Source organism: Taudactylus pleione, unplaced genomic scaffold (genome assembly GCF_031769625.1).
Source record: "Taudactylus pleione unplaced genomic scaffold, aTauple2 ptg000003l, whole genome shotgun sequence".
Classification (NCBI taxonomy): domain Eukaryota; kingdom Metazoa; phylum Chordata; class Amphibia; order Anura; family Myobatrachidae; genus Taudactylus; species Taudactylus pleione.
Genome location: NW_028284406.1, coordinates 3,059,894 through 3,074,328, shown reverse-complemented (window position 1 = coordinate 3,074,328; position 14,435 = coordinate 3,059,894). Strand labels below are relative to the sequence as shown.

At 44.7% G+C, this 14,435-nt stretch overlaps 1 protein-coding gene across 1 annotated transcript in view; it reads left to right on the top strand.

Moving 5' to 3' along the window:
- The window catches only part of COL27A1 (collagen type XXVII alpha 1 chain), a 291,443-nt gene that overhangs the window by 80,065 nt on the left and 196,943 nt on the right, over positions 1 to 14,435 (top strand). Inside the window, exons 10-12 of the mRNA XM_088465795.1 lie at positions 5,433 to 5,477; positions 9,999 to 10,052; positions 13,116 to 13,160. Of these exons, the coding sequence (XP_088321921.1) occupies positions 5,433 to 5,477; positions 9,999 to 10,052; positions 13,116 to 13,160 (144 nt within the window). The remainder of the gene's footprint in view (positions 1 to 5,432; positions 5,478 to 9,998; positions 10,053 to 13,115; positions 13,161 to 14,435) is intronic.

Below are 14,435 nucleotides of genomic sequence, written 5' to 3'. Positions count from 1 at the left end.
CCTATATCAAATAACGGCAGATGTCCGTATAAAAGAGCATTCAGGCAGGATATCTATAATATCCCTGAGGATTTCATTCTTGCAATCTCACTAGATAGTTTACAGAGCAGATTATCTCAGATCTCGTAGAAGAATGCACTATATTGTCCCTTATATCCTCTTGTATTTATAGCTATATCCCAGCATTGCGTGCAATGCTCCATTACATCTATGCTAACTAAATACTTGTATAATAGCCACGTGATGGTGTGTGTAGGTCTTTAGGTGCGTACACACTGGGCGATCAGGAAAGACCGTACGATTATGACATCGTAATCGTACAGTCGTTCCTGATCCCCTGTAGTCTCTACACTGAACGATCAGTCGTTCAATGTAGGCACCCTCCCTCATCTCTGAGCATGGTCAATCTGTCGTTTTCGGCAGACTGACCACCATGTTCAGGCGATGATAGATGTCGGAAACAACCAGCGAGAGCGCGCATCGATGGTCGTTTCCGACATTATAGTGCACGATCTGTTCACGATTACTGAGCGATTGCACGATTACGATGTCGTATTCGTGCAGTCGCTCAGTAAAATCGCCAAGTGTGTATGCACCTTTAGGCTGGGTACACACCTAAACGACCGCCAATCGTGCTGAGGTTCAGGGCGATTTGCCTGCACCCTGGTCATCGCATGATTGCCGGTACACACTTAAAAGATTTAATGATCGATGGAAGAATCACTGTTACGTCCTTCATTAATATGAACAGCCTCACATGCGATATCGTGTGATTGACTGTGCAGTACGGCCAGTCACACGATATCGCATGCGACTGCGGGAGAGCGCAAATCGGGCATAGACACTGCACGAAATGCCCGATTTGTCGTTTCGATTTGGCCAAATCGTGCCGATATCGTCCTGGTGTGTATGCACCCTTAGAGTATGACTAGAGTATTATTTTACTAAGTCAGTTGCTAAAATATATTCCCATGGGAATTTAGGGAGACAGAGGGAAAGTTAATGAATGCTCCTGGTTGTGCAGCCACATTCACAAATGATATTTTGTTTTGTGGGATAATGCTGTTTACATTTAATAAAAATATGGAATCGTGAACCTTAATAGTATGATCTTTGATGGGGGGGATGTAGACAGTGTTAGTACTACAGTATGAGTCTCTATACTTTCAGAGTTATCCACTTTGTATGCTTTATATTGAGAAAGCCCCTTTGTAGCTGCATCTTGTAGTAACAATATAATCACATATGTAATAAAGATTAAATCGATGTTAAATCGATCAACATCGATGTTGTGTTTCTGGGGCTAAATCGCACATTTACTAATACTTTAAAAACCCAAATCAAAAATTGTCTATTAGTCAATGTGTGATGTAGCCCCAGGAACACAACGTCGATTTTGATTGATTTTAAATCTATCTTTAGTACATATCCCCTCAGGTGATTCTACATTACACTGTGTTTATAGCATCAAACACGAATGCTCCTGATCTGTAGGTAATATTTATTCTACATTAGATGGGCAGTTACAGGTACAGGACTAGCAAAATTACCTGTATGTTGGTTGATCGAAAAGGGAGATTGAGAGTTATTTTTAAAGGAAAGTTTTATGTCCGGTATTGGTAAGCGTGTTTCCTGCCACAATGCCCAATCAATAAGGTAAGAGAGGGCGCAAAGAGGTGTGTTTGCGTAGTGTATCGTAGATGGTGTGGAAGGGTACCTTTGAGCGGGACATTGCGACCGCCGGCTTCCCGACTGCTTAATCCCGACAAGGTACAAATGACAGGCGTCTAAATCATTTTTACCTTGCTGGGATTAAGCAGTCATTAGACCTACGCCGGGAGCCCGACACCCGGCTTACCGATTGAAGGTAAGCCGCGAGCGAACAGCCGCGCGGGGGGTGGTTTATCTTAGGGGCTCCTGGGAGGTTAGGGTTAGGCTAGGGGAAGGGGAAGGGGGGAGGGGTTAGGCACTCCAGGGGGGAGGTTAGGGTTAGGCACCTCCCACCGGGTGACTTAGGGTTAGGCTGCGTGGAAGGGGGGTTAGGTTTAGGCACCTCCCACCGGGTGACTTAGGGTTAGGCTGCGTGGAAGGGGGGTTAGGTTTAGGCACTTGAGGGGGAGGTTAAGGTTAGGCATCCCTAAAGGAGGGTTAGGAGGGGGGAATTAGGTTAGTTATACTTACCCTAAGGACGATCAGGATTTCCTCCTCTGTCGGGCTGCTGCTATCAGGATGAGAATGCCAGCCATGCAGCCAGCGGTAAATCATACTGAATCCCTCTGAGCAATACTTGCCATAATGTTATTTGAACTGTACTAATGTATTAGGGACGGATGGATGGATGCCCAGTTAAAGGGATACAGTTGTTTCTTTGCATGGCATGAAGAGGGAGGGGCTGTCAGCTGAGGGGCGGGCCTAATCATTTAGAACCTCTCATACAATAATAATAAATAATAAGTTTTTTGTAAAGCGCACACTCATTCTGCAGCACATTACAGAAAATATTTAGTCGATCACACCCAAAAACTGGGAGAGCGTACAAACTCCATGGAAAGAGTCAAACCCAGGACCTTAGGGGGTCAATCAGACCCGCTCGCGAGCGCAGGACGCTCGCAAGCGGGTCGGTGTTCCCCCGCTGCGCATGCGCACGACGGAGGGAGCTCCGTCGTGCGCATGTGCGAGACCCGGCGAGCGACGGGCTCTCCATCGCTCTGGGTCTCGCACCAAAGGGGGCGTGCTGTCGATGTTGATTGACAGCACGCCCCCTTTGGTGGGCGTGCCGGCCAGACGTCTCTAGCCGGCCCCACTGACATCACTAGTGATGTCAGTGGGAGTGATTTTGGCTCTGATAGAGCCAAAATCACTCCAGGGCTTGCGGCAGCGAGACCCTACCGCAGGGTCTCCGTCGCAAGCCCGATGGTCGCGATGGTCAAGACCATCGCGACCATCATCATGGACGCTCGCATATGCTGTGGGTGGTCACCCACAGCTATGCGAGCGGCCAGGAGGCCGCTCCATTTTCATGGAGGAGGGCACTGATTCAGAGCGAGCGCTCTGGTCAGAGCGTTCAGCTCTGAATCACGCCCTTAGTGTTGTGAGGCAGTAATGCTAACCACTACGCCGACCGTTCTACCCTACAGATGAATAGCAGATATGTCATATATATAAATAACATGCGCTTACTCTGCACATTTATATAGCGTAAATACACCTGGCTATAGCTGTTAGACACGGGTTTTATTGTAACAACTGCTGGTGATGACAGCCAATAAGGGGTCTGATCATGTCCCTTTCAAATAGCGTCTTAGGAGGCGATTCAGGTCAGTGCGATGTTGAATATCGCGTCGGGAATGAGTTCCCGGATCTATTCAGTTGTCCCCATTGCGCCCTGCACTTAAGTCGGGAGATGCAGGTAATGCTGGGTGTTTCATCGCGGTAACCTGCATTCTCCGACTTCAGTGCTGGCAGCGATGCCGTTAGCGCACGCGCTAAGCCAGAAACCAGCATGGCGACCCTAGTTTAGTCGGATTTCTGCTCGCAGTTTTGGAGGGTGTGAGCAGAGATCCTCTAGTCTGTGTTAACATTCCCGGCGCTATTCAAAATCGCATTTAATCTACCGTAATTCCCCCCTTAATGTTGTACACTGAAGAATGGCTTATTCAAATGAAAAGAGTGAAGTGAATTAAAACGCTAGGACCATAATGTTTGGCATTATTCATTACCACAAAGACTTATTCACAGTCACTCGACTTTAATACATCGGCTGGTATTTGCGCCTCTGCACCTTTTGCTAAATACATTACTCAATCTCTCTCTCTTTTACTTGTGTATTTAACATCCATATTTTTATTGCAAAGTTGTGTTTGTTTTGGTTTTGTTGCCTGTGGATACGACACAGTTCTGCAGTATGTACTCCCTGCATTGGATTCCATTTTATTCACAACGTAGCTTCTGTATCCCAGGGCAACAAAATGCAGTCTACTCCGTTATATAAAGACATGGCTGAAAAGCACATAAGGAAGGCTAAAGAGAGAAAGCATTTAAGTAGTAAAAGTTGCATGATGGTATTTAGAAATAAATGAATAGGATTAATGGTGAAATGCAAATTCTGTGCACGGTATTGTTTTGGACTTGAATTGTGTGTAGTGTGCAAAATGCCATGACGTGTGACGTCATTAAAACATGAACCTTTATTGTGTTTGGTACATATGCCTAATCCAGGGGTCTTCAACCTTGGCCCCCCAGCTGCTGTGGAACTACACATCCCAGCATGCACTGCCACCTTTTTGATATAACGGCATGCTAAAACTATGGCAGTGCATGCTGGGATGTGTAGTTCCACAGCAGCTGGAGGGCCAAGGTTGAAGACCCCTGGCCTAATCAGTACCAGTGAGTAGAATTCAATCAATGATAAAAAAAAATGACTGAAAAAAATTAGAAGAGAAAATCTGCAATTTAATTATTTCGCTACCGTTCCCTGTAACTGTCTGTTCTTGGAATACATTTTAGCAGATTCTGCTTTTGTATAGCATACTGAGTAATACATTTTTTGCTTGTTTCCACGACATTACTGAGATGCACGTTTCTGCATCCTGCTTTGATGTTAGCACTGGCAGGCCCATTTGTTGGGTTGGGTGGTCCCCGCTCGGGATCCCGACAGGCTTAGGATACATGCTGAGTGCCGACAGCCGCGGGGTAGAGCCTACATCCACATTTGTATATACAGCATATTTAATGACACTACCAGAGGAAAAAAATCTCTCATTCCTCGCACAGAATAGGGACCAATTGAAAGCACGGACTACCTACGGGATGCTGGCGTTCGGGATCCCGCGGTCAGAATCCTGACGATGGCATCCCGACAGGGATAGAATACTGACACTTTGTTAGTCTGTATTCTAACCCACCCCTCCCTGTCCCTACCCTAACCCTCCCCCCTAAGTGCCTAACCCTAACCCTCCCCCTAACCCAAGTACTTACCCTCGGGATCCTTGTGCCGGTATTCTGACCGCCGGAAACCCAGTGGTCGAGATATTGACCGCAACCCGAAAGCACATTCAGTATGCTACAACCGAACAAGCGTATTGATTAGGGACTCCGCCAGTGATTAGTACTAGTGTATCGCATTGACGTCAAGCAAGGGGTATGATCACTGCCGCAATTAGCATGTTGACATGCCTATTTTGCATGCTAGATAGGTTAATGAGCTCAGGCTGAAGCAGTTGCTATAGCGAGGAGCGTAGCTATACAGAGTTTTCTATTTGATGGAATAATACACTTCTGTGCTCACAGATTACCTGGTGGTAATTACGTTGCTGTATTACAATGAATGAACAGTGTATATTCCCATATAAGACACGATGACACGGTCCGATCCTGCTACTCTGTGACAGCTCTGAATTTGTGTCTTCTTTTTTTATCTGTCTTGTCTCCAGGGATTACCGGGACCGATAGGAGCTCCAGGACCAAAGGGAAGTCGGGTTAGTGTCACCCCACAATTTTTAGCCCATCTATGAGACAACTCATACAGCTGAGACCAATGGAGGCCTCTGGCATGCCGAATGTCTTATCCTGCACACTGCAAATTGCGTTTAGAATGTGATATGCTTTAGAAGCATGTTTGTACTGTCTAGTTATTCCTCAATCCAGTTAAATTGTCACATTTGTTGTTGCTTTAAAAAAGTTTGTTAAAGATGTTCCCTATCTTAAGGGTCTGTGCGAAATGACCACCCATATTTTGCACAGGACTGCAGAACGGGGTATCCGGTCACGTCACAGTTTGGGACCTTGACCCACATCACAGATGCATTTAGTCCTGTATGTGAGAAGAACCATGACCGTACATTAATTCATGCTGCATAAATGTATATAGCATTGTATATGTTTTTTTTTAACTATGTTACATTGTTGCCGTTAAGAACAGGTACTTTTAATGGTATTCGGTAACAGGGCAGAACTTAGACTGCTCAGCACTGTTGCCCTATATCCTGGAAATAAAATGTGTTTAAAGTTTGACTTTTATTGCAAAGAGAAAAGTTGAGATGTAACCCATAGCAACCAATCCGATACCATCTGCTCAGTCTAGACTGGTGAAAGTGAATTTGCTATTGGTTGCTGTGGGTTATAGATTATATGGTTTATTAACACATTTCTATTACGGTCCTAAATAAGGTTTTTGTTGCTCTAGAGCAGCTAGACATGTCTGAAATTTGTTTGTAACTGTGTATAAAAAGGATATTTTGCCCATAGCAACCAGATAATTTTTTTTCACGCAGTTTCTTAATGAACAGGGGGATTTTTTTTATGTGTCCTAAATCGCTCTGAGTTGTATTTGTATGACAATTCATATTATCCTCTATAAGTCTTGTATGATTATGTAATGTCTAAACAGCTAGTGTTCCCTGCTTGTGTTGTACAGGGTCATGCTTTAGCTAAGCTTTTCAGTCCATTGTCTCTATATGCATGTTTCATGTAGGTTATTATTATAAAGCTCTTATAATCCAAAACTTTATTTTAAATATTAGAAGAAGTTGTATGTACAAACAGTGTTTCTCATGTATATTCCTGTTTCTGCGTTGGGCTGACGTTCTGATTGGTTACAGTCACGTTACATAACCCTTTGACTTTTCTTAAGCTTTTATTGGCTGCTGGTTGGTCTTAAGTGTTGTAATCCTCTGATTGGCTACTGATCATTGTGGGAATGTTCCAATGCCCTGATTAGCTTCAAGTTGCTGTAGCCCTGTGATTGTTCTTATGTACTGATTGGCTATGTGTTGCGGGTGCCCTGTGAGCGTGCTTCTGCTCTGATTGGCTTTTCTATAGCCCTGTATACTTTGTAACACTTCCATTGGCTACCAGTTGGTCAAGTCCTGTAAACTGAGTCTTACCATGTGAACGTTTTAGATCTCTGATTGGCCTATGAATACTCCAGTGCTCCAAAGACAGCATGTGACCTTCATATCCTGGACCAATATTATACTATATCGATATACTTGTATTTGCTAATTTGAGGGTGTATTCTTTAACTCAGTCCATAATAAATTGTATTGTTTCATTTTGCTCTTTGCGGACCCTAGTTTGTCTTCCGCCAAAGTGACTTTTATCTTCTAAACTTAGCGTAGGTGCCCAGATTTTCTGGTCTGCTCAAGTGGAGACCTTCGAGCCGTGTGCACCTTTTCTCGGCAGGGTCCAACTGGCCCACTGGTCTACAGGGGAAATTCCTGGTGGGTCCCACTGCCTGAGGGCCCCACCCCCTCCTCTAGGGTTCAGGTTCGAAACTGTGCAACCCAAATTATACATGGGTACTCTGCTATAAGGTCAGTAACTTGCTGGTGTAGGACCAGGGATAAACTTTAGTACTTGGATAGTTTCTATGGAAACTGCACCAAGATTGGCAATCAGTGTGGGTGGTCCTGACACACCTCTGTCCCCATGTCATCTTCTTTATAAAGAAGTCTGGGGGTCATTCAGAGTCGATCGCAAGCGCCGAGCGCTTGCAACCGACACGATGTTGCCCCACTGCACATGCGCACGCCGGAGCCGGCAGGGATCTCGCAGCAGACGGGGCAGACGGGGCGAGCTGTCGATGGTGAGTGACAGCTCGCCCCGTTTGGGAGGCGGGCAGGGGGCGTGCCTTCCCAAATGGAGGCATTCCCGCCGACACGCTTGACGTTTGGGGGCGGCCCCACTGACGACATTGCGTCAGTGGGGAGCTTCCTGCTCGATCAGAGCAGGAAGCTCCCTGGGGCTTACGAGTGCCCAGACCCAACCTTAGGGTCTGGTCGTAAGCCCCGATGGTCGCGATGGTCTTGACCATCGCGACCATCACCCATGTCGGTAGCTAGACCCACAGCTTAGCGATCGACAAGGAGGCGGTCGTTCAGAATTCAAGCGGCCGCCCTGATTCAGGGCGACTGCTTGCAACTAACGACCGCCTCTGAATGAGGTCTGTTCTTTGCAGGCTGACTCTCTGATGATTGGTAACACCCCTTATGCTGAGGCCTCTGCCACTGCATTAAACTGTGAATCCTTCATGCCCCAATCTGACATGGTCAGTGTCGGACTGGAGCATGACGGCCCACTGGGTGAATCCAGTGGTAGGGGCCCATGCTTTAGGGCATGGTCAGGGGATGAGGCCAGCCCCCACAGAAGCTTAGACAGACATTAGTGACCATTTAACTGACCCTCTAATAGAATAACAATGTATAGTTCAAGTGCACAGTCTGAAACTGACATTAGAGCAAGTGGTAGGGCCCCCAGGCAGTGGGGCCCACCGGGGATTTCCCCTGTACCCCTGTGGGCCAGTCCAACCCTGGACATGGTGTATTATGGTCATCTAGCAGGCCCTTGTACTAGCCCATATTTATAGAAGTCCCAGTTTCTTCCCTATTCACTTTAAATCTGGTCACAATATATGTGTTTGTAGTAATCAGCGTTTTGTAATCTTCAGTCCATAATTGTGTTCTCAAACCATGGCTGGGAGTTCAGAAACAGTTTACATTACTGGGAACACATCTTGAAGCCATATGCAAATGAGACAGAGAATATTTCTTATTCACTGAACTCGCTGTCCCAGGGTGTTTGGGCCTGTTTATAATGTTTAGTCTCTGCAACATTTACAATGCTTAGCAAATAGAGGCCTCATCTGCAGCGCAGTTTATCACTACATCTCATTTTTATTTTCTTAACCTGGCCTTAAATGATATATGTAGATTTTTTTTTTTTTTAGTTTAGTATATGCCCTACTGAGTTGGATACATACAGTAGAACCAATGTTATATCGAAGATCTTAAAGAACCATTTTAGGCTTGGGGAGTTATGTAATGGTCTCCTGTGCCGAACTCAAAATCGCACTTTGTCCCTGAGCCCGTAACATAAGCCCCTTATTGTACATTAAGATGTCAGTGCCCTCTTTTTAAAATGTATACCCTCCCAAGCCGCCTGTTATTCCCTTGGAACTGGTGACATTACTGAGGCACGAGGCACTGAGTGCTTCATGCCTCAGCGATGTCACCAAATCCTGGTAATTCAGGAGGCTGAATGAGCATTAATTCAGGCCATACAATAATGCTAATATCACATATGGTGTTCTAGCATCCTATGAGACATGCGCATATATTACATTGTTGAGTTATAAAATTTACCATAGCAGTTCTGGCGTACAGCGTTTTGTTTAGTATTACTTGCACAGTTTATATGGTTACGTAGAGACCCCTCTTCTGTTCGCACGGGAACGGTTAAACTTTAAGCATCATCCTGCAGTTAATATCTTTGCTCTGGAAGTTGTTATAAATGGATTAAATAGTAGTCTCTCTCTTTAATCTCCTCTTCCGATAACCTTGTCTTTGCTTTTTCCTTTTGGAATTAAAGCCCAACCGCAGAATTGAGCGTTTCGCCTTGTTTTGCATCTGATAAATTGAGTGAGGCCTTAAGGAAAATTCTGTGCACATAATTGTTCTTCAGCATGATGTATGGAGCAAATGCCTTGTTATATCCGTAAACTGTTCGTGTAAGTGCGGCAATTATCCGACTTTCCGAGCCCGTTCTGCTCCAAGCTCCGCACCCTTTGTATTCAGTATCGTCCAAGTTTAATCAGCTATTCGTGAACATGTATAAGCTCCAGTCCTGTGTCGTGTTATCTTTTTTTTTTCGATATGACTAACAGCAGGGGGATGATGTGACCCTCGTCGTAACTGCCACTAACCCGTAACTAGCATTTGTCCACAGCAGGTCCCTGCGGTCTGCCGGCGCTGGCTCCCTCCTGCGTAGGATACCCTGGTCCCTGGTGTGAGGGTATGTGCCCTTGGACTACATCGTGGAAGCCAGCACCATGCAGTCCATGGGCATATACACTTGCCTCAAGGTTTATCTCATCACGGAGAGCCGCAGACCAGCGCTGGAGGAGAAGTACCGCGCCAAGAGTCAGATGCCAAGGACGGCAGCAAGGAGAGGGGGAGAGGTCCGAGCTGGGTCTCACCTGGGCTTTGTCTTTTCCCCCGTAGGGTTTTATCGGCCTTCCGGGATTATTCGGGCTGCCTGGAGCCGATGGAGAGCGCGTGAGTACTTTCTGATTGTTGTACCCGCCAGTGGGTGGATAATGGCATAGAAATAACACTATATACTGCATACATTTAGTTTCAGTATTGGCTTCACTCTATTATAGGAGTACCTCCAAACCTCCCCTATTCTGTCAGTCATCAGAAACATTAAAGCTGCATACACACACACAACGATTTTTTTGAACGATTATCATTAAACGATATTGTTTAACGATAATCGTTTGAAAAAATCGTTCACTTTCTGAGTCAAACGATGAATGTTTATCGTTCATGCGTGTTCACGTTTGTAGTTCAGTCAGACTTGTCAACTTAATGATTTTCATTAAGGGAATATGCAAAAATTGTTTGTAGTTCTAAAAAATCGTTCATTATGATTTGAAAAATCTTGACAGATAATCTTACAGAAAATCGTTCAGAAAATCGTTGGTAACAAAATCGTTGTGTGTGTATGCAGCTTAAGGTGCCTATCCACTAGAAGATTAAAATGACCGATTGAATGATAATGATATTGTTCGATAATCGTTTGAACATCGTTTGAAAATCGTTTGAAAATTTGGTCTTTTAAACATCTATCATCGTGCAAACATGCTGGTCAACCTGACGACATCGTCAGGTTCAGCATGTTTGCAGATAATTGATTGTGCCAGTGTAGTGAACGATAACGATATCGTTCAGTCTTTTCACTGTCGGGTAGTGGATAGTCAGCCTTAAGGTGCATACACATGTAACGATTTTGTAACCAATGATTTTCTGTCCGATTTTTCCTTGAAACAGTGAACGATTTTTTGAAGTGTAATGAACGATTTTTGCAATGATGAACTAAAAAATGTTCCTTCCCTTAATGAAAATCGTTACGTTGGACAGTCTGAAATGGACGATAAACGATAACTACAAACGGGAGCGAGCTTGAACGATTATCGTTCATCGTTATAACTCAGAAACTGAACGTTTTTTTTTTAACGATAACGGAGTCGTTAACAAATCGTTAAAAAAAATCGTTACGTGTGTATGCACCTTTAGGTTCTAAATGAAAAACTAAATGAATCTAATGGTTGAAACAAACGAGGCCTCGTTCCCGTGAAAGTGTAGCCATTGCCTGCAAGGTTTTAAGTAGCCATAGCCATGTTGTGGTCTGAACTATTATTCAACTGGAGAATATTGACATAGCTAAAGCATGAGGCACCACATACCTCATGCCTCAGCCAATTTCTCTCCCAAGGGGAGATGTATCAAGAAAGTGCAAAAGTTGAACAAAGCAACCAACCAGATTCTGTTATTTCAAAGACTCTGCTAGATAAATGACAGTTGGAAGCTGATTGGTTACTCCTTCACTTTACCTCTCTCCCAAGGCTTGGTACATCTCTCCCTTATTAGTGTGCTTTCTGCCACAGAGTGCTGCATAAACAGAGTTTAAACATTCTAGCGAATGTCTATTTACAACCCTATCTGTCACACTGTATCCATAGCTTGGTATAGTTGCTGTTTCAGCCAATTCGTAAGCAATATGCCCAAATTTTCTCTCCCAGGAGCCTTGACCGAACAAACGGCGTCTCTTCCCATAGCATTTGGGAGAGCTGCGGGGTTTCCTATAGCTTAAATGCTGCCATTTGACTGATCTAAAAAGCATACGCTCTATGAGGTTCAAAGTGTAATTACAAGCATGCCTTTATCCTGCCCTCTAACCCATTAAATGTGTAAAGAAAACATTTAAGGCCCAGTGGAAAAGGAAAAAAGCCTTAGCACAGTGCACAGAGGGAAGGGTCGCTCTCCCTGTGCACACAGGCTGGGGGAGTTTTTGTGGTTACTCCGCTAATTAAACTGTGGATAATTGATAAGCAAGTATGTGTTTTATAGATCTGCTGTACTCAGGAGGGGCTTCAGTCACTTTAGAGACTGTGGGTGAGAGTTTTATGGGACAGTCAAACACAAACAAGGGAGTGTGTAAATTCAAAAGCGCTCTCATCAGTGGGGAAGGAAGTCATGACCCTCTTGAAAAGACGACTTTGTGCTCTGGGCAATTACACTGGTGTGTCTATTTAGCCTGTTGCCATGAACTATATTCATCAAGTCGTGACAGAAGGAGTAATCGGTAATAAATAGGCCCATGGGATTTCGGTGAGATTTTCTCGCCAAATGTGTATTTAGCTATAAAACAATTAACTAATTCCAGGTCAAGGCAAGACGGGCATTGTCACGCCAACTGTGACAGAAATCCTCCTTTCCATCACCCCCTGATTTTGAAGTTTTCGGGCGTGCTCAGTATTTCCAAACTGCGTCCAGAAGTTTTGCTATAAAGATGTCAGAGACACATAAAGCTCTGAAGTTTTGAAGGGGACGTCAAACATGCTATTAATTAGCCTGGGTTTAGTGCATTGTTCATTCTGGCCTAAGCAAAATCCTGACCTCCGCATCTGAGACACTGTGGAGGCAGCCATAGTGTTGCTAAGGGTGGAGGTACCTCAGTGTCTCATGCATATTTGTCAATAAGAGCCCCAATGGCTGCCTTAACTGTGTGGAGCATTTTGAATTTCCTCACATAAACATCCCAAGATGAATGCAGAATATGCTTAGTCTTCCCCAGTCACCTTGAAGAAAAGGTGCCTGATGCCCTTTGAGGGACTCCTGTGCAGTTCCGTACCCTGATATAGAGAAACTGCACATTTGCTACAGTACAGTTATAATATGTGGTGACTGGTTGACCCGCGTGTCAGCTGTTTGGAAAGTCAGCCATTTTCAGCAAGCCATTTCAGCATTTAAAGGCCTAACGACATCCGTGAATCGTAAACCGCTTAAATAAAACTATGTCCTTTTCACGACATTATTTTTTGTCAGTGTCGATTTTAACCCCTGTCATCAATGCATTTCCCTGTGTTGTGGAGCTTATTATTTGCTAAGCCTCGTAAAGAGGAGGCGGGGGTTCGTCTTTCAGCGCTCTTTATGCTGAGGTGGAAGTGCGGCCTCCTCTGTGCCTTTCTGTTTAGTGACTTTCCACACTGGCTCTGTACATAGGCTCCTTTGTAAATTTGTAACCTAAGCCCTCTGCTTTTTGTTTCCACACAGGGTTTGCCTGGAGTTCCCGGGAAGAGGGGCACCATGGGTAGGCCGGTAAAGTTTTTCCTTGTCTACTTTGCAGTCCTAGTTTAATGAAACCGGAAACAGAGTCTTCCTTCTGCTAACTGTACTAGCACCTGATTTCCCTGTGTGTAACCCACTCCTAACAACCTGTGTCTGTGTTCGTGGCCCTTCCAGTCACGCAATCATTCAAAATGTTGATTTTGCTCATGCTGATAGATAACCTGCAACTCCCAGCATGCAATGCAAGCCGTGATTACTATAATTTCTAGAACGAACGTCCTACACTTTTGTTGAAACTGCACAATAAGCACATTCAGTCTTGATTGAAAATGACTCTAAATAGCTGTAGTTAAACAATATCATATGCTGTTATTGCATCATGTCACAGTACTGTAAATTACATATGCGTAATAAACAACAATAGTAATTGGGGGCGATGTATGAAGGCTTGGAGAGCGAGAGTTTGGAGAAGTTGCCCAAAGCGACCGATCAGCTAGAACCCTGCACTTCCATCTTTATGCCCAAAATTTAAAAGGGCAATGCTTTTATATGCTAAACACGGCTAGTGAAAGCATTGCCTTTTTAAATTTCGGGCATAAACACAGCCGGAAGCACTGGGTTTTAGAACCTAATGCTTAGGTAATAAACCCCTTAAAAGCTGATTGGTTGATTTGGGCAGCTTCTCCATTTTATCTCTCGACGAAGCTTTGTACATCTCTCCCATTGTTAGGTAAACATTTTTTTTATTTATTTTTCAATGCTTAGATCAGTGGTTCCCAAACTGTGCGTCGTGGCACCCTGGGGTGCCTTGGGACACTTGCAGGGGTACCTCAGGTTGGTGGTCCAGCACCAAATTAAATTATTTATGGTCAGTGTAATGTAAATATGTGGACAAACAAAAGTGTAAATCTGTCCATCACCATATAACTGACCCTAAGGATGTCATGTCAGCACAATTTACTTCACTTTACTAATTTACTACATGGCTTAGGGGTGCCGTGAAAACAATGCTGATACTCTAGGGCGCTGTTATTCTTAAGGGGCCTGTCCATTACGCGACCTGAAAAACTGCACGATTAGCGTCCGGTCCTTCAGGTTGCCGGGTGCGGTGTCCGCACTGAACTGGCGTTCACTGAACGTCATTCCGTGCAGGATCTCGACCTCCTATCTGGGAACATGTGGAACCTGGCGATCGTCGTCAGGTTGACCAGCATGTTTCGTAGATAGTCGGGGTCGGCAAGGACCCAGCGTGCACGCGCATCACTGGTGCTTGCCGGCTATCCAATAGACGTTCAAAAAGTCGTG